The sequence below is a fragment of the Acomys minous genome (genome assembly GCF_964271855.1).
Source record: "Acomys minous genome assembly, chromosome: 8".
NCBI classification, from domain to species: domain Eukaryota; kingdom Metazoa; phylum Chordata; class Mammalia; order Rodentia; family Muridae; genus Acomys; species Acomys minous.
This window is the reverse complement of record NC_140489.1, coordinates 44,817,934-44,836,271: the sequence shown is the minus strand read 5'-3', so window position 1 is coordinate 44,836,271 and position 18,338 is coordinate 44,817,934. Positions and strand designations below refer to the sequence as shown.

The following is an 18,338-nucleotide window of genomic DNA, read 5'->3' as shown; positions in this document are numbered from 1 at the left end:
ATGGTGCAATCTTTGACTGATAATAAAATCATCTCTTCTACTTACCATTTTAAGACCTCAGCAGAGACCTACCCTCATGATGAGTGATGTGGTTGTGTGTCAAGTCAACAAGGGATCAGCTGTGCCGGTTGCATTTTGTTAACTTGACACAGACCTAGGCATATCTGAAAAGAGGAAATCTTCATTGAGAAATACCCCCCATGAAATTGGCCTGTAGGCAAGTCTGTGGGAGAATTTTCTTAATTAACGATTGATATGGGATGGTACAGTGCATTGTGGGCAGTGCCAATGCTGGGCAAGTTGTCCGGAATGATATAAGAAAGTATGCCGAACAAGGCATGAAGAGCAAGTCTATAAGCAGCATTTCTCCCTGGTCCGGGCTTCAGGTCCTGCCTCTAGGTTCCTGTCTTGAGTTCCTGCCCTGAAACTTCCCTTAGCAATGAAGTATGTCTCGAGAACAGTAAGCTGAAATAAATCCTTTTCCCCTTAAGTTGCTTTGGGTCCTGGTGTTTTATCACAGCAATAGACACCATGAGACATTGCTAGTGTGGTTTCCATTTATATCGGAACTGTACTTTGGATATTCTGAAGCCTTGTAATTTCTTGGCCCAACCCAAGCTTGTATACAACTCTCTTTAAAAAGACAACATGGCTGCCCATAATCCTTGTCTCTTCAGGATGTGCCACATTTAAACTCCAAAGGGCCAAACTTGACCCTTATTATAGCTCCAGTGTTGGCCACCTAAATATCACAGTCACCTAAATGCAGCGACCTCCCAAACCTTTGCCATAAAAAGGTGTTAATAACACCCATGGGCAGTTTTCCAATAGTGAACCCCACCACACACACACACACACACACACACACACACACACACACACACACACACACACACACAAAGAGAGGGGGTCAGGTGCATAAAGTAGAAACATCTAACTTTAGCTGCATCTCCTTTCCCAGATAAATAAGTTTGCATCTGTTTCTAAATCTTTATGTTAACAAAAACTGACATTATTTAGGAGGGTTTATAGATCAAATCTCCCCCTTTGACGTAAAGTTAGTCCTATATGTCACCCTCCCAGGTAGCTCCAAGTCACCAATTTCTCCCCCTTTTTATTGCTATCCTTCCTCTCATCTGCCATCACCTCACTCTGGCAATAACTTCCCAAATATCTTCTGTCTTCCAACTTGCCTTTTCCCCAAACCTTCCTTTCCAACATCACTAATATGTAAATGCAGAGAGAATCATGTCATTTCCTAATCTGACACTCTTCCATGTCTGCAGAGAAAGCTTGGAACCTCTGCACTTGGTGGGAGCAGGAAAGGGCCAGCCAGCCTCCCAACCCCTTCTCTGAACACTGCCTTTGTCTAACACATCCTGCTATATCATTTCTTCGTTTCTAGAGTATGCCTGGAACGTTCTTGCCTTTCGCCTTTGCATTTTCTACTACACAAATCCTACTTTAATCAGCCCTCGCCACAATGGGCCCTTCTACTGCTTCATTTCCAAGATCTTTTCTGACTTTCATATCTATCAGTAAAAGCTCCTGTGGCCAGGTACGTTCTCACATCACTCTCAAGATTTCCTCTTCAAAGTCTGCCCTTCTCACACATTAATCCAACCCCTAAGAAAGGATCGATACACACCTGCCTTGCTTATTACTCCACTGTGTTACTCCTATGGTGTGCCATATTGGCTGAACCAAACAAAGGATGAATAAATAAAGGTCTTACTTTGGAATGGCTAATGTATCTCTGAGTAAACGTCAAGCTGTCTGAATTTCAAGAGTGTTTTGTTTCTGCTTTTGTGGTCACAAAGATAAACTTTAGAAGTGTAGGGACTGTGCCTATGGGTAACTCGATTTTATCAGACAGGGAGACAAGCATTCCAAAGGGGTGGACAATCCCCCAGAGCCTCTTTTTACTCTGAAAATTAGAAATGTATGACATATGTCCCCTTAACCCTGTAAGAGAGGATAACTTATATGAAGGATAAAGAACCTGGGTTGGGTCATTATTTATTGGAAGAAGCAAAACGTTTGCTGTCTGTGAACTATTTCCACAGACAAGTTCCAGACCGACTTGGATTTATCTTAGTCACTTGTCCATGCTCCTTCCATGCCCAAGCCAAATTTACTAATGATTTGGGTCTTATTATATCTCAAGATTTGACAGTGAACTATTACAACAGTACAAGAACCATACCCTGGAGAAGTGTCAAGACTGTCCTATAAATAATAAATGCCAGCGGCCACAATTTGGACCAATTTTATCTCTGGCAGAGAAGGACATCCCCCGCTACCCCCCGACCCCCAGTTCTCTGTAGCCAATGTTTTAAAAATATCAATCCACATGCAATTTGAGCAATGTTAACCTTGTGTCTAGTTTATAAGGAAAAGACAACAAATGGAAGGCAATAGATGAGCTGGCTACTGGCAATCTCATTCCAGAGACGTTCAGAGGGAGACATCTTCTGTCCCTGGGAAACACCTCATGAAATTAGCTTAGGCGCAGAGCGGTCTAATGGTGGAAACTTGATGTCTGTAAGTATTTGTAGGCTGTGATGACCATCATGAATTGTCAGCTGGATTGGATCTGGGTGAGTGAACTAAGAGACACTCCTCTAGGTGGGTCAGTGAAGACATTTCCGGGAAAGACTGAGCTAGGAAGAACCTTTATCAGAGAAAGCAGCATCTTCCAGTAGCAGCCTGGATATGAAGAAGTCCAAGGCAAATAGGGCTTCTTGCTTGCTCGCTTTTGTTTCACTGTTGAGCGTGTCTGTCACGATGATGTTATTGTCACCAGAACCAGCTTCCTCAGCCTTCCCATGTTGACTGAGGGCTAGCAGTTCTCTAGGAATCCCCTAACCATCAGGGCCAGATTGGGATTGCTGAGGCATGTGGGCTCTTGACCTGAGCACCTCCAAGTCTCAGCCTCAGCATGCAGACGGCATTTGTTGGACCACTCAGCACCCAGTATGTAAATCGTTCTGATAAATCCCCTTATGCAACCCATATTCATTGTATTGTTCTCCCCCTCTGGAGATCCCTGACTGATACACTGGTGCAAACTGACACAGGAGCCAGGCTGCATCCGGCAGTGGCTGCCCCATCTTGATGAAAACCGACACGGAGCAGCTGCTGTAGCGGAAGAGTGTCAGGCCTCTGGCAGATGCTGAAATTCCTACTGTAAAAGGAAGAGATTTTCCAAGAATCTTTAGGACCTGATCTATTAATGTAATCCCACGGGAACAAATAACTATAATAACGTAGTTTTAGAATTCCAAGAAGAGTAAATGGTTCGTACCGTACCAATTTTGCTTCTCCAAAACACTGTGGGACAGAAGCAGTCTATTGTGCAATACTGGAAAGTGACAAGAAAGGCAAATCAACAGCTGGCAGGTGAAAATTCAACTAGTTCATGTGATGCTACCCCCATCTGGGAGTCTTCCTGTAAACACTGCCCCAAGGAAGAGACACACTTTCCTGCCACAGTTTCCTTCTAAACTCAAGCTGTGCAGCTGGTCCCATAGAGAGGAAGAGGCGGAAGAGGCCTGGCCCGCCCCCATCCCCAGGGCACAGGATTGCAGCTGCTCAGGTCAGAAGAGATGGAATCAGCCAGACTGCCTCTGGCAGGTAGCTTCTCTCTAAAATTACGATAAGCCTGAGGCATCCTTGCTGTGACGACGTCGCTTTTATGGTCCAGCCCGCTGCTTAGCTCATCAGAGAAATAAAGCAGTTCTCAAGCTTCACCAGACTTGTTTTAAGGTCCTATGGAGGTCTTTCCTCATTCTGCATTTCATAGTAGAGCGGGGCAGGGGCATGAACATTTAACAATGCTGCAGGCGGTCAGGCAACCGTGAAGAAGCAACATGCAGAAAGCACTGTTTCTCACACTGGTGACTGGGTGCGTGCTTGAGGGTTCTACAGTGGTGATTATTACACTGTGTATGCTTATTTTTAATGGTGTTTTCAAATATTAGGGATATTCTGGGTCATTTGGTACGTAGCTTCTATAGAAAAACACTACCACAGACACCAAAGTGTTTACACTTGGCTCAGCATTCAGTGCTTTCAGCTTTACCTCAGGATGAAGCTTTTGCTTGACCCTTGAACCCTGCTACATCTTCATCCCCTTGTCGATGGGATGCTCCTCTCCAGACTTTTATTGTTATCAACAATGCTACATGAAGGATATTTTATGTGTTTCTGGATAAACAACGTACACTTTCACATGTATCTATGTGAGGGATATTCTATAACACACACACACACACACACACACACACACACACACACCTGTTATAGGATTTCAGAGGGATAAAGTCTTTACAGTACAAAAGAGTATGGCTATTTAAGACAGCAATATCTATTTTCAGACTCTCCTCCTTGTATTTTGGCAGGGCTGAATAGAACCCAGGGTCTTAGGAACGTTGGACATGCTTTCTACCACTGAGCTGCAAACCCAGCCCTGAGCCAGTGTTTCGAACGGGAGAGCTATAATCACGAAGGGTGAGTAGAACTCACAGAACATCGCTTCATTTGCCCCAGAAGGGAAAGAAGAAGGAAAGAACACGGATGTACTGAATTCAGGAAGTCTGCCAGTTGCCCAACCACAGTGAGGGAGTAGACTGGGAGCTGAAAAGAGAGGATGTCTTCAAAGCAGGAGACCGAGGCAGCTGCCACAGACAGTCTGTTAGCTGAACGTCCACAGGGGACGTTAGCCCTGGGATCGAGGAGATGAAGGAGGGGAAAAAGGCAAGGACAGACCTCTGGAACGCAACAGAGCAATTGGAAAAGGGGCAACAAAAGATCGGAAAAGAGGGTGGCAAGTAAGATAAGACCTAAGAAGGAGAAACATCAGTGCAACACGAAAGGGAAAAAGCTCTGAGAGGCAGTCAGGGTGAGCTGCTTGCGTCCTTCGTTTTGCTGTCCAAGGAAGTGTTACAAAGCTAGGCCTGGTAGTGCAGAGCTGGATTTCCAGAATTGCAAGTTCAGTCTGTCTGGATTACAGGGTCAGGTAAAGCCCAGCCTGGGCAACTTGGTGAGACTGTGCCTCAGAAACATTAACAAAAGTAACTAAACTTTACAAAACAAGATACACACTATTATAGCATCCATATAACAAAGCCATTCAAAGTTATCCATTATGTAACGAATATTTTACTTCTTATAACATTTTTTTGTTTTGTCTTTGTTTTTTGTTTTGTTTTGTTTTTGTTTTTGTTTTTGTTTTTGTTTTTTTTTGAGACAGGGTTTCTCTGTGTTAGCTTTGGATGTCCTGGACTTGCTTTGTAGACCAGGATGACCTTGAACTCACAGCAATCAGCCTGTGTCTGCCTCCCAGAATGATGGGATTAAAGGCGTGAGTCACCATGCCGGGCTATAACTTTATTGTATATGTGTGTGTATATGAGAGGGCGAGTGTGTGTGTGTGTGTGTGTGTGTGTGTGTGTGTGTGTGTGTGTGTGTGTGTGTGACTATACTGACCCTGGAGGCCTGAAGGGGGCAGTAAATCCCTAGAGCTGGAGTTACAGGGACTTGCAAACTACTCAACCTAGGTGCTGGAAACTGAGCAGTAAGTGCCTTAACTGCTGCGTCATCTTTCCAGGCCTCTAAACCAGCATTGCTTTTCTCATTTTTTTTCTTTCTTTTAATTGAAAGTATTATTCCCATACAGTATTTTAAAGGTAGAGCAGGGCTACACCACTGTATTTCCAGAGAGGAAAAAGACAAATTAGACAGAAAAGAGGCATGGGTTTGACCAGCAGGGCATCGTTATGATTTGCAGCAGGGCAGCCTGAGGTGGGACTGTGACTGAGTGCTGTAGCCCAGCGCTCACCTATCCTGATGAGTCATACGTGGTGTTAAATGTTTTATTGAGGATTTTAAAAATTAGTCTTTTCATTTGCACATTCCTGAGAGTTGAGATAATCTTGCAGAAGAAATGAAACTGGATCTCCCTTCAGAGTCTGAGGGCACTAAGAGACTGTTCTAGAGGTGTGGAAGGGGAGGACACAGGGCACCAGCAGGGCAGGTCTGCACAAGAGGGAAAATAAGACACAAAGAATAATATTTCCTCTCCAGCTCTATAGCTGCAGAGGGCTCTGAAGGGTGAGAAAACTCCCAATCACAGAGCAGGCCTGGTGCCCCGGTGTCACACACCATGATGCCCTCAGATGGCTGAGTCTTATTCTGAATGTTCCCAAGTCCTAAAATGTAGAGCAGTGTCAATCAGCCAACTCCAAACCGTAGCATGAGGAAGCCTTCCTGTGATGCCTAAGCCTGAATACTTACGCCATTGACGCTTCACCAGACACCAGCAGGAAACCAGAAAGTAGACCTGGCCTTCCAGTTAAGGGGCAGCCATGCTTGGCTTAAGCACCAACCTGCCGGCCAGTGTCAGTGATTAAGAGCAGCCTAGGGGAAGCTCAGCCGCACATATGTTTTCTCACCGGCTGAAACAGAGCCACTAAAACCAGAGGGAACCTCAAAGCGCCAATAGCCTTCTGGTGGTTTCTGAGTCATCCACGCAGTCCTCCGGGGCTTGGCTCCTCCAGAGTGGCCTTTTCATACAGTGCAGCTGAGCAGTGAATTTCAGTGGGAGACTAGATTTCAAAGGACCCCACAGTGCAGAGGAGAGCAGAGGTTATTCACCCTGGTACCCCTCAGTCCTTTGAAAAGACTGCCACTGTCTCGTCTCCCACGTCTAAACTTGGCAACAGAAGGCCTAAGCCATATGGGGCAACTTGCACAGAGATCTGAAGGACGCTGCTGAACGATGCTGAATTGGTCATGAAAGGTGCGCCGAAGCCCTTGAGTTCAGAACTCCAGCTTGGCAGGTCTTCAGCAAATGGCTCCTAAGCCAGCCCAACTGTTGTGCTTGTCTCTCAGAGTTCTCAGGGAAAGAAATGGGCCTGCAAACTTCCCCTTTCTCTTCAGTCCTCAAGCTCACTTGTTTTTCTTTATTTTTTTAAAATTTTTTATTAATTTATTCAGATTACATCTCAATTGTTGTCCCATCACTTGTATCCTCCCATTCCTCCCTCCCTCCTGCTTTCACCCAATCCCCTCCCCCCTAGGTCTATGACCAAGGGGTGACCTCCTCCCCCACTATATGGTCATAGGCTATCAAGTCTCATCTTGGTAGTCTGCTTGTTCTTTCTTTGAGTGTCACTAGGCACGTGGTGTCAATAGCGTTGTGCACATAGTGACTGTTTCAGGAGCATTAGGGAATAAAGTGGAGACATGCCTGCTTACATGTTCCATGTCATGAACGTAGGCAACATGGCTCTAGATCAACCACTTCAGGCCCCAGGAGACTGAAGTTGTTTGAGTCAGTACTGTTACCCACAGCTCCTGCAAGCCACAGGGCCCTTCCCTATCCCAGTTATATCCAAGCATACCTTCTCATTCTTAAATTTGACTTCAAATATCCCCCTACGGCACGAACATAATATACTCTAGGTTCTGGAGATAATTATTCGGATAATCAAGAGTCAGCAGGGTAGGAATATTGCTCAGCGGCCCTGAGTTGATCCCCAAATCTTGGCCTCCAGGACCATGGAAAGATTATCTTTTTATTTTCCTCCTCCAGACCCTTCCATCCTGTTGTGATCATTATAATGCTCCATGTGTTGACTTCCAATCCGTAATAAGAAATAGTTTTTTCTCTCTTTTTTATATGAAGCACTTTAGGTTAGCCAAGGCTCTACCCAGGAGGGCAATACTGTTGAAATCACTCATCTTCATAGGGCAAAATACTTGTAAGGAATCAAAAAATAGAGAAGATGGGATAGCGGTGGACCTGGAGTGAAAGTGTGCTTGGGCAGGAAGCAGTGCCTTGTCTATTCATCTGGTTTAGCCCTGAAGTTCATGAGCAACCTGCAACCAGGCGTGGTGGGCAACTCAAGACTCTGGAAGAATCTTGTTTATACCCATGGAGTCTGCATGATAAAATATTGACTCCCCAGAGAGCAAACCTAATGACTAAAGTAAAATAATTCTAAATTATAAGCAACTTAAAAAATATTATTGAATCATGTTAGGTAGTGGTGGGGGACAGGAAAAAACTGTGGAAGCAATTTTGGTGGCCATCTTTTCTAAGTATCTAGAACTCAAAACCAAATCTCTCCCTCCTGGGGTATGAGAAATGATGCAGCTAAGCTACGCATGGCCCCTTTGGGCAAAACTGAGCTAAAGACAGGTTTAGGTAAGAAAAGGTCTAGCCACACCCCGTCTTTAAATAGGTAGAAACTGGAAACAAGTCTGGACAGCTCGAAGCAAAGCTTCACTTTTGCACAGGGTAGCCCGCCCTGGAGCGGAAGGAAGGCTGGGGTCACCGACTCAGGTCCCAGGGAGTGTGCAAATCCCTTCACGATTAGGTCATGGGGGGGAGGGAATGCTCGACTCAAAGGGGGACAGACAACAGTGGCAATGGACCACTGGCCCCAGGCCCCCATCATGATAACAGGTTCAGCTTCCCTGGGGATACCTCAGGGCACCCCAGGAGAAGTCTGAGAGGACGACGCAGCTTGGACCGGAAAAGTTGCCCACTTTACCTTTTTGCTTGTTGAAGAAGGGCAGGGGGGGCAGGAAGCAGGGACCAAGTGGCGCAGGACCCTCGGTGGTGGCTGTGGGGCTTTGGCTGGAACTCACAGCATCCTCCTCAGGCTGCTTTTGCCGTGATGTGGGCGGCTCAGGGGCCGGGGCTCCATCGCCCAACGATGGCTCCGGACGGGATTGGAGGGTGGCAGGGGCGAAGCTGAGCACCGGGCTGGGCTCTGCTGGGCCCTGGAGACTGGGTGCACGCTCCTCAGCTGCGCGAGTGCCCGTCTCCTCGTGGATGGCATCCAGGGCACCTGGCTTCATCGGGGGAGAGTCCTGCTCACGCTTGGGGCTTTCCTCTGAGGCTGAGGAGGCGTCGCAGGACTCGATGATGAGCTCGCTGTCCAGCTCGGCCTCACGCTCTTCTCTCAGGATGCTGTACTGTATGGACGGCGAGGCCGGAGAGGGGGGTGGGCCCGACACGTGGCCAAAGCTCACATAACTGGAGGGCAGTGCATCCTCTGAGGCCATGGGGTCCTCTGACACCAACTCAATTTCTGAGTCTCCGGACTCCGCACTGCTGGCCTCATGGTCTAGGGGGCTGGGGATGGTAGGCAGCCCGGACTTGGCCTTGGCTTTGGGTCTGTCGACCACCTGGCCCACTGGCCTTGGACTTTCACTGGTCTCATATGATAACCCCTTAGCTTCTTTGATGGCAGCAATCAACTCATCCTCGGAGACACTGCCTTTCCCCTGGGACTCTGCAGCAGATGGTTCTGTTGTCCCACAGAGCGAAGGAGAGCCAGAGAGGCACACACACGGACAGACAGATGGACAGAGAGAAAAGAAATAAAACAAAATTCCATTAGGGGAGATGTTTTGTCGTTGCTTGAGAAACACACATCTCATTAGTACAGAAATAGTCTGTTTCCAGGGCTTTGGAAAGACAAGCCACCTAAAGAAAGGCTAAATACTGCTGTGGCCCAATTACTTTACATACCTATTTATCTTACTCCAGCTGGGGTTTTTTTTGGGGGGGGGGCCACCGGGGTTATTTGTTTTGTTGTGTTTTAATGATCCTGCCATTTATTAGCAACAGAATCTTGGTTGGTTTGATGCACCAAAGATTCGAGAAGTCAACTTGATTTCTGGTTCACTCCCTCGAGAGAGTTTCTAAGGCTCCACAGATTTCATCAGATAATCAAATGGACATGCATCCGTAACTGAGCCCCTCAAAATCAAGAAATCTGAAAATTCTCTTTCCCTGGTGCCCATGGCTGCTCATGCCTTCTCTGTTACATTTCCTGTGAAAATGTTTTCATTTTTAAAGCCTAAAATTCAAAGGGTTTGCTAGTTTCCCCCAATCTACCAGGAGGATTATCAGCTCTACCATCTCATGGGACTGCAACTATGGTAGCCTGCTGTTATGTTTTGCCCACCCCCAATTGAGAAGGCATCAACTCAGAGTGACCTCAGTCCCTGGGGCAAGTGTCTGCCTTCTGCCTGATGTTCCCCGAGATGGCCTGGAGGCCACCCGTGCAACCTTGCTGAGCTTAGTAGCTGGAATCACCACACCAACCGTGTTCAGGAGTGTTGGTGCTGTGCTGCTATGGGCAGGGGCCTTCCTCCTGAGTACCTTGGACAGCCACCCTTGGGCTTTATGTGGCAAGAACTAACTATCCAAAGCTTCGTGTAAAACACTGAGGTTACTGTGGGGTTCTAGAGAGTCAAGATAACCCAATTATTTATGGCTACATAATGTGTAGCTTAGGATTCTGAGAGAACCTAACAGAAATAGTTTAGAGTTTTAAAACTATGTACAAAGCAGGATCAGCTTTACACATAAGCAAGGATGAAAGCCCTAATGGTAAGGGGTTGCATCACATAAACAGTATTATAATAAGTTTGTGGAGTGCTAGGTGGTAACAGGTGCCATGAGGGAAAAGCAGAGTCAGGCAAGGCAATTAGATGCTCTGGACAGGGTAGGATGAGGTTTCAGCTTTAAGTATTATATGGACCAAACGGTTTATATTTAGGAATACATATGTATAGACATATACGGGCAATAAAAATTAGTGGAAAAGGTCATGAATCTGCAGGAGAATGGGACTGGGTATAAGGGAGAGTTTGGAGGGTGGAAGGGAAGGAAAAGATGTAATTGTATTATAATCTCAAAAATAAAATTTAAAAAGCAAAACAACTGCTTCACTCTTCACTTTCTCTCAAACTTATTTTGACAATTTTTATTGTACTATAAAAAATAAACCACTTTTATATCTCAAACTCTTCGCTACTCTTCAGTAGGCCATGAGATTAGCTTCTTGCTATGATTTCCAACAAAACAGCGGTATAAAAGTTACATCAAGTTGCTTCTACATGGCAGTCTAAGAATGATAAGGAGGCAGGGGAGTGTCAATGAAGGCATGATCTATGCCTTCTGTGTACAGTGTTGGCATCGGCACACCGCCATCTGTGTGCATCTTCTGTGTGACAGGCACTTAACATGTGGAGCTTACATCCTTGTGGCAATAGCTTGAGCACCTGTCTAATATTGTTACACTAGTGCATCTCTCTTTGCCCACATTGGTCCAGACCTATCACTTTGTAACCTATTCTGTACATCATCCAGAATCCCTTCCACACTGGTTTCTGGTTCTTTCAGCCAATAGGAAAGGCTGAAGGAAGGGAGATGTTGCAGAGTTCATAACTCACTATGTCTTCTGAAGTCCCAGTTCTTAGTGGACTTCTGAATTGCCTCTTCCTATTCTGCTTGGTCCAGGAATAGTAATGGCTCCCCAGCATAAAGGTTCTGTTAACCATCCCTGCACTCATGCGAATAGGACACTGTCTTAGTCTCTTCGGTTGCAGCCTCTGAGCATGTTACTGGTATCCTGGTAGAAATGGCTTGTCTTGAAGCTAAACATGTGTCTTCCTCTTTCAAATGCTTTTGCTATTTCATGCACCCCATGCTTTCCATGTTTTAAAGAGAGTACAGGTCTAAGATGGGAGCAGTCATAGTTTTGAGATAAAGAGAGGGAAAGTGGTTGGATACTCACATGCAAAACTATGAAGCTCTATGGAACCTAACCTCAGATGAAACAATGACCTAAATCAGAGGTGGCAACAACCCAATACCCTTTAACTAAAAAGTGGATAAATTAAATGGGATATGCCCTTACAGTAGAATAATCTTTGGCCTTGAAAAAAGAGGGGTGATCCAGTCAGTGATGCCTTTAATCCCAGCACTTGGGAGGCAGAGGCAAGAAGATCACTGTGAGTTCGAGGCCAGCCTGGTCTACAAAGTGAGTCCAGGACAGTCAAAGCTAACACAAAGAAACCCTATCTCAGAACAAACAAACAAACAAATAACAAAAAAGAGGGGTGAAATCCAGGTGCATGATAAAACACACCTCAAGTTACTGTGCTAAGTGAAATAAGTCATGATGAACTGTATTATTATAATATTACATTTATAAAAAATAATATTACATTTATATAAAGTGTTTAAAACAAGCAAATCCATAGAGATAGAATGTAGATTGATGGTTCCAGGAAATGGGAAAATTGGAAGGTAACCAGGGAAGGTCCAGGGTTTCTTTGGGAGTTAACGAAAATGCTCTGAAATGAGATGATGTGCACAACTCTGTGACTATACAAAACAAAACAAAACACCATTGCAATGCATGTTTTCAATGGTTGAGTGATAATGTTATATTTTTAAAAGTAAGATGAGATCCAAGGAGGCTTGAATTTTGATCTCTGCTAATGGAACTACCTCAAGTCACAATAGATGAACAAAGTAAGTCTAATCATAGCAAAGATATAGATATCAGGCAGAAAGTGGTTACCTCAAAACGTCAATTCAAGTCTTACATGGAAAGAACTAGAAGATATGTCTGGAAAGGCATGCAAGCTCCTAGCCCTGGAAGGCAGTTTAAGAGTTATTATCTTATTGGTATTGTAGATGCTGGAGGAAACTCGAGAGAAAGCAGAAGAATATACTAAAAGGACAGTGCAGTAGCTAAGGGTAAAATAAAATAAAAAAAAATAAAAGGACAATTTAGAGAGTTTGAGGGACCACAGCATGAAAAAAGATAATTCCATGGAACTCGGACAATGAGTTGGGCCAATGAATAACTGTATGGGATGTGTCCTCCCTTCCTGCGTCACACCTCCTCTGCTTGCTTACAGTGAAAGCCCCCGGTCCCTTGAGCTAATGGGACTGGGACCTGTTTGCCTAGCATTCCTAGGAGCTCACACTTGTGCCATCTGGCTTGCAGCTGCATCCCTCAGGAGGTGAGTGCATGTCCAATTACTCTGCACAGCTGGAGCCTTGGGGATGGTGTGATGAGTCTGTCCCTTCACTATCCTCTACCCGACTCTCAACAAACATGGACTTAAAGTGTCACAGAAAGAAGGAAGAGCCAAGGAATATGTATTCAGCCTTTTCAGTGCCTGGTACATAGGAGGCAGAAAGAACACTCACATGAGCGTTACCCCAAAATGCTAAGACAGTGGTTTGCTATTATTATTGTTGTTGTTGTTTATTGTGTTATGTCCATGCATGTTTGCATGTGGGTGTATGTGGAAGCCAGAAGTTGACGTTGGGCATCAATCTCCATGTATGATGATGCAGGGCAGTTTCTCATTGGAATCTAGAGCTTGCCAATTCAGTTAGTCTAGCCAGCATATTCTGATAATTGCCTGTCTTCAGCCCTCGAGCACTGTGATTACAGGTGGGTCACCGTGCCTGCCACCCCCAACATTTATGTGGGTGCTAGAGCTCTGAACTTTGGTCTTCATGTTTCCACGGGAAGCATTTTACTCACCGAGCCATCTCCCCGGCCTGGAACCATGCTGCTTAACCACAGCTCATATCTGAGGTACGCAGCTCACGGTTGCCCTCAGAAATTCTAAGTCAATAGGAGAAGGTCTGGATGGAGCTCGGACACCTGTCTTCTGTAACTCTGCATGTGACTGTAACAGCTAGGGTTCTTCTTCAAGACAGGTTGGTAAATGTAGGAAATAAAAAGACAGGACATTGGTTGCCTCCTAGGATGCAAGAGCTATTGCTGAAGATACCACCAGGGATTCCAGTCATTGAATAGGAACTGACCCAGAAGCTGCCTCCCTGAAGACTAGTTCTCTAGTATCCAAAGGTGCTGTGAAAACTGACAAGGGAGAGAAGAAGTCAACAGTTCTCCACAGCTTTAAGGCTACAGACCACAGCAATGACCAACAGAGAAAATGCCCCCAAGGGTGTGGTAGTGCTACTTATGTCTTTGAGGGAACCAAAAGGGCTGTAATTGAACTTAGGGCCTGCTCAGGAAGAGCGAACATATGCCAGAAAAATAGCTGCCTGTAGCTAGAAAGGTCATAGACACCCCCCCCCCCCCAGAGGTCAAGACTCTATTTCTTGAATAAACCTTACTTGGAAGGCTGCCACTGACATCTTCCTAAACTAATAAAATTTCTAATCATATTCTAAATACTGATCCTTATGTCCACAATTAAGTGTCGCTCTCACCCCTCCTCAAAGAAGCAGATAGAAGTTTGTACAGAGATCCACACCTGTGGACTGTGTCTGCCATTCATCCCTACACCCAAGGCTCAGGCAACATCAAGGAAGATTTGGCAGAAACATTGTAACGGCCAGAGGACCAGGATGCCTCCTGTGAGACAGGGTCTTCAAGGTGTGGGCAAGAGCTGCATCTGTGACACCTTGCCTAGATGGCTGCCTAAACAAGCTCTGGGTAATGACAACACCAGTCTACGTGCCAACATGGATGGGAGGAATTCCAAAAGGTCCCAAGTCTAGATTAATAGCTACAAACAGCTGGTGCAGTGTGGTCTCCAAGCAATGCTGGAAAAGCAAGAGCTGGGCCAGACCTGTCAGAAGCCATCACCTTATTTTGTTGTTTTCTCCCACTTCAGTAGGACTGGATGACCAGTAGCTCCAGGCATCTGCCTTTCTCAGCTTCTGTAGTGCTTGGACCCCAACAGTGTGGCGTCACACCTGTCTTTTTTAACCTAGGTGCCAGGGCTTGGATTTGGGCCCATGTACAACGTTCTTTCTCTTACTGAACTCGCTCCCTAGTTCCTAGATGTTCCTCTTTTAATCAAAACTATTTTTCTTTTCATTTTCAAATATACAATTGTAGCTAGACCTTCAGGGATCTTAAGAGAGTGAAGTCACAATGTCGGGGATTGAAGGGAACAGGGAGAATCATCTGTCTTTCCTTTTCCTACTTGTGCCACCCCTAAAGGAGGCGGATCCCCTCCTACTCCAACTTTCTGTTACACGGATGCAGAGTCTGCGGTATGTATATGGCATGTATATGACAAGGCAGCCCAAACAGGATGTTCTCCCTCTAATGCCTCCAAGAGACCTGGTGGATCATGGGAGAAGAGCTGATCTCAGAGCAGTGATGCCTCCCTGCTGAGCTTCAAGGCCACAGGACAGCATTATTATTTCCATTGACCATCCTTAACTGCCCCGCGCCCCATCAAATAAATATGGAAAGACATTACAACGAAAACTCTACAAGACTTTAAGGGAAACCCAAGACTAAAGCCTATGCACAATGGGCACAGACCTTAACAAGCTGTGTGTTAATCAAATCCGTCAAACTAGACGTGACTTGCAGGCACTGTACAGGCAAGCGTTTTGGATATACGTCTTTGTTCCTTCATGCTATGGAAACCCCTCTATAGGCTGAGGTTTCCCAGAGTGGAGAAACACCATTGTCTTTACCTGTTCCAGAAGACGGAGGAGTGACAGATCCCGGACTGTCATCTTCAGGCTCTGAGACAGTGACAGTGGGGACTGTGTCAGGACTTGGCTTCAGGCACAGGTCTTGCTTCTCGGGGACCATCTCATGTGTGGCAGTCATGACAGGAGGGTCTATCTCAGTCAGTGTAATCTGGACAGGGGCAGTGACCAGAGGCGCCCTGTGTTGCTCATCAGAGAGCTCGTCTATGTAAGGAGCAAAGGTAGATTCTTCGAATAAGTGGTCCTTGATGAGCCTGCCCTCCACAGGAGCTGGTTGGTCAGGTGCACGAGGCCCTTCTGGTTTTGTGGAGACCTCCATGTTCTTGTCTTTAAAGTCCAAGTCTTTATCTTCTGGGCCAGGGTGATGCTGTTCCTGTCCTGTTGCCTCCTGAGGCCTGGTTATGTCAATGTATTTATAGGCTTCTGCTTTCATCTGGTCCAGGGGGTCAGCCAGGATCTTGTTCACTTCGGTGGACTCGGCAGGAGTCATCTCTATTCCAGAATCAGAACTCATCAAGCCACGTTGCTCCATGCCAGGCACTTCTGGTAAGGATGGTCCAGGGGTCCCCAGCTCCTCAGGGCTCTCTGAAGTGGTGATGTGACCATTTTCCTTCTGAAGAATTCCAGTAAAGTACGCAGAGTCTTCCCGGGATGGATAACAGATGTCAGAAATCAGGGATGTGTAACACGCCCCTTCCCCATCTTTTAGTGTTGAAGAGGAGTGGTCCAGGGCATCAGAAACAGCTGACATACCTGTCAATCAAAATAACAGCCGACCATTAGTAGGCTCCTGGCTGGAGGGGTTTCTCTGCTGTCTGATCTACCAGCTAGCCTTTATTGAGAAAATACAACATCCTTCCTCTAGACATTGGAGCATCAGCTGGCTAATTTTCCTTGTCTACCTGATAGTCAACTCTGGTGTTTTCCAGGCAACAGACCCCAGCAATTCACCGACTTTCAACATCTAGGACCTTTATACTGTGAATTCATTGACTTGTTTTTGTCAAAAAAAGGAAGTCCGCACATCTATATTCCTAGTCATGGCCCTTGACATGGGGTGGAAAGGGACGTGACTCAGGATTTGTAAAGGATCAACAGTGCAGACAGCTGGGAAGTGCCTGCTCATGGAGGCCCCCAAAGCTGGGCTTCCAAAGGCTCCAGGGCCTGCCCTTGCACTCCAGGGCTCCTGTTGCTTTCAGATCAAGCTCATCCTTTGTCTATGGCTCCAAGTTTGGAGCCTCAACTGGAAGTATCGTTATCTCAACAGCATGATTCTGTAGTTCTTCAGGTCTCCCTCACTGCTTCTCCCCACATTTGCTTCAAGTGAGCTCGCTAGCCTTCCACCAACACCAAAACACAACACTGTGAATTTCTTCCCCCCCACCGGTGCTAAGGGGAAAACAGGTTGGTAAGTTAGAGTTTGCAGAACGTTTCCATCGGGTCATCCTTCCAGCCCCACAAGGCATTGCTTATTATGAGGAGAAGGGACTGGGGAGGTGGCTCAGCAAGGAAAGGCCACCAGTCTCGATGATCTGACCTCAGTCTTCAGGACCCAGACAGTGGAAGAGGACAAAACCTCCACAGTTGTCCTCTGAGGTCCACAGGCACACAAGGGCATTGTGTGGCTCCCTCCCCGTGAACAATAAAATTAACTGTTGTTTTTAATTTTTCGAAGAACAAAAAAAAAAGCTATTTCATGCTGCAAATAGATGTCAATGAAGACATGCCAGTCAATGGGGTGTTTACCTGATTCCTTCTTACAACAGTTTTATATTAAACCTCAGAGTCTCAATGTCTACATGCAAACTACACATGTGTAAACACACACACACACATGCACACACACACACTATAAAAATCCTATACACACCCAAAAAATATACTAGAGAAAGTCACCATCTTCTATGAAAGTGATCAGGGTAGGAATACCTACAGAATACCTTTAACTACAGTGAAAAATGAGTCAAAGCCAAGTAGTGTTCACAAGGCATTCACAAAGTCCACCCATGGGAACCTTACCAGCTCCTTTCAGGTGCCTAAATACAGAATGCTACCTTTAGTTACAGCACACACCTTCCCGGACCCACAGAACACCCTCTGGTTATACCACAAGAGATGCACAGATCAGCACAGGAAGCACACCACCAAGGAGGGTCTGCTCACATTGGATGACACCAACATGGGTAGACAGAGAAGGTCGAGCAAGGTGGCGTGGGGGCAGGCTCTGACCTGTGCACTGCTGACTGCAAACAGGCACACTACGCAACATCTAATTTCAAGTTTGGGTTTCACCATGTCCCCTCCTTCTTTCCCTCCCTCCCTCCCTATACCCGTCCCTCCCTCCCTCCTTCCCTCTCTCCTTCTCCCTCTTTGCCCCTCTCTCCTAAATAAGCTTTCCCAAAGGCTACAGATTGGCCTGGCCTTGAGATCTTCCTGCCTTGGGATCTCCACGCTTCTGCTTCTCAAGTGCTGAGAATATTCCTAATTTTATGACGAGTTTTTAGGCTTTTATAGTTTCTGTGTACCTTTAGAGAGGACTCATCCTTCCTTCTTGTATCTCTTTCTATTTACTTTCCCTATCCTATTTTCTCTACTGCTCTAATACTAATGCCCAGCCTTACTCTGCCCATTTCTTTTCCAACCCTACCCTCAGTAATTAATATCTTAGTACTTGTATGTACAATCCTAGTCTTTTTTAAGTGTGTGTATGTGTGTGTGTGCCTGCGTGTACATGTGTGTGCGCACGTGCACGCATGTGCGCACATGAGGAACCTGGTGGACAACCTCACATGTCATCCTCAGGAATGCAACCTATGCCTTCTGAGACAGGGTCTCTTATTGCTCTGGAGCCAGCTGAGTAGGCTACCCTGGCTGGCCAGCAAGCCCCAGGGATCCCCTGTGTCTGCCTCGCCAGCACTTGGGATTATAAGCATGCCCCGCTATGCCTGTCTTTTCATGTTGGTTCTGGGACTTGAACTCAGGTCTTCATGCTTAGGAAATTGGCCAGTAGGCTGAGCTA

General features: G+C 46.0%; 1 protein-coding gene across 1 annotated transcript in view; it reads right to left on the bottom strand.

The window, feature by feature from the left end:
- RTN1 (reticulon 1) overlaps positions 1–18,338 on the bottom strand; it is a 202,842-nt gene that overhangs the window by 72,755 nt on the left and 111,749 nt on the right. Inside the window, exons 2-3 of the mRNA XM_084792143.1 lie at positions 15,302–16,072; positions 8,562–9,323 (exon numbers count right to left, since the gene is read on the bottom strand). Coding sequence (XP_084648269.1) covers positions 8,562–9,323; positions 15,302–16,072 — 1,533 coding nt within the window. The remainder of the gene's footprint in view (positions 1–8,561; positions 9,324–15,301; positions 16,073–18,338) is intronic.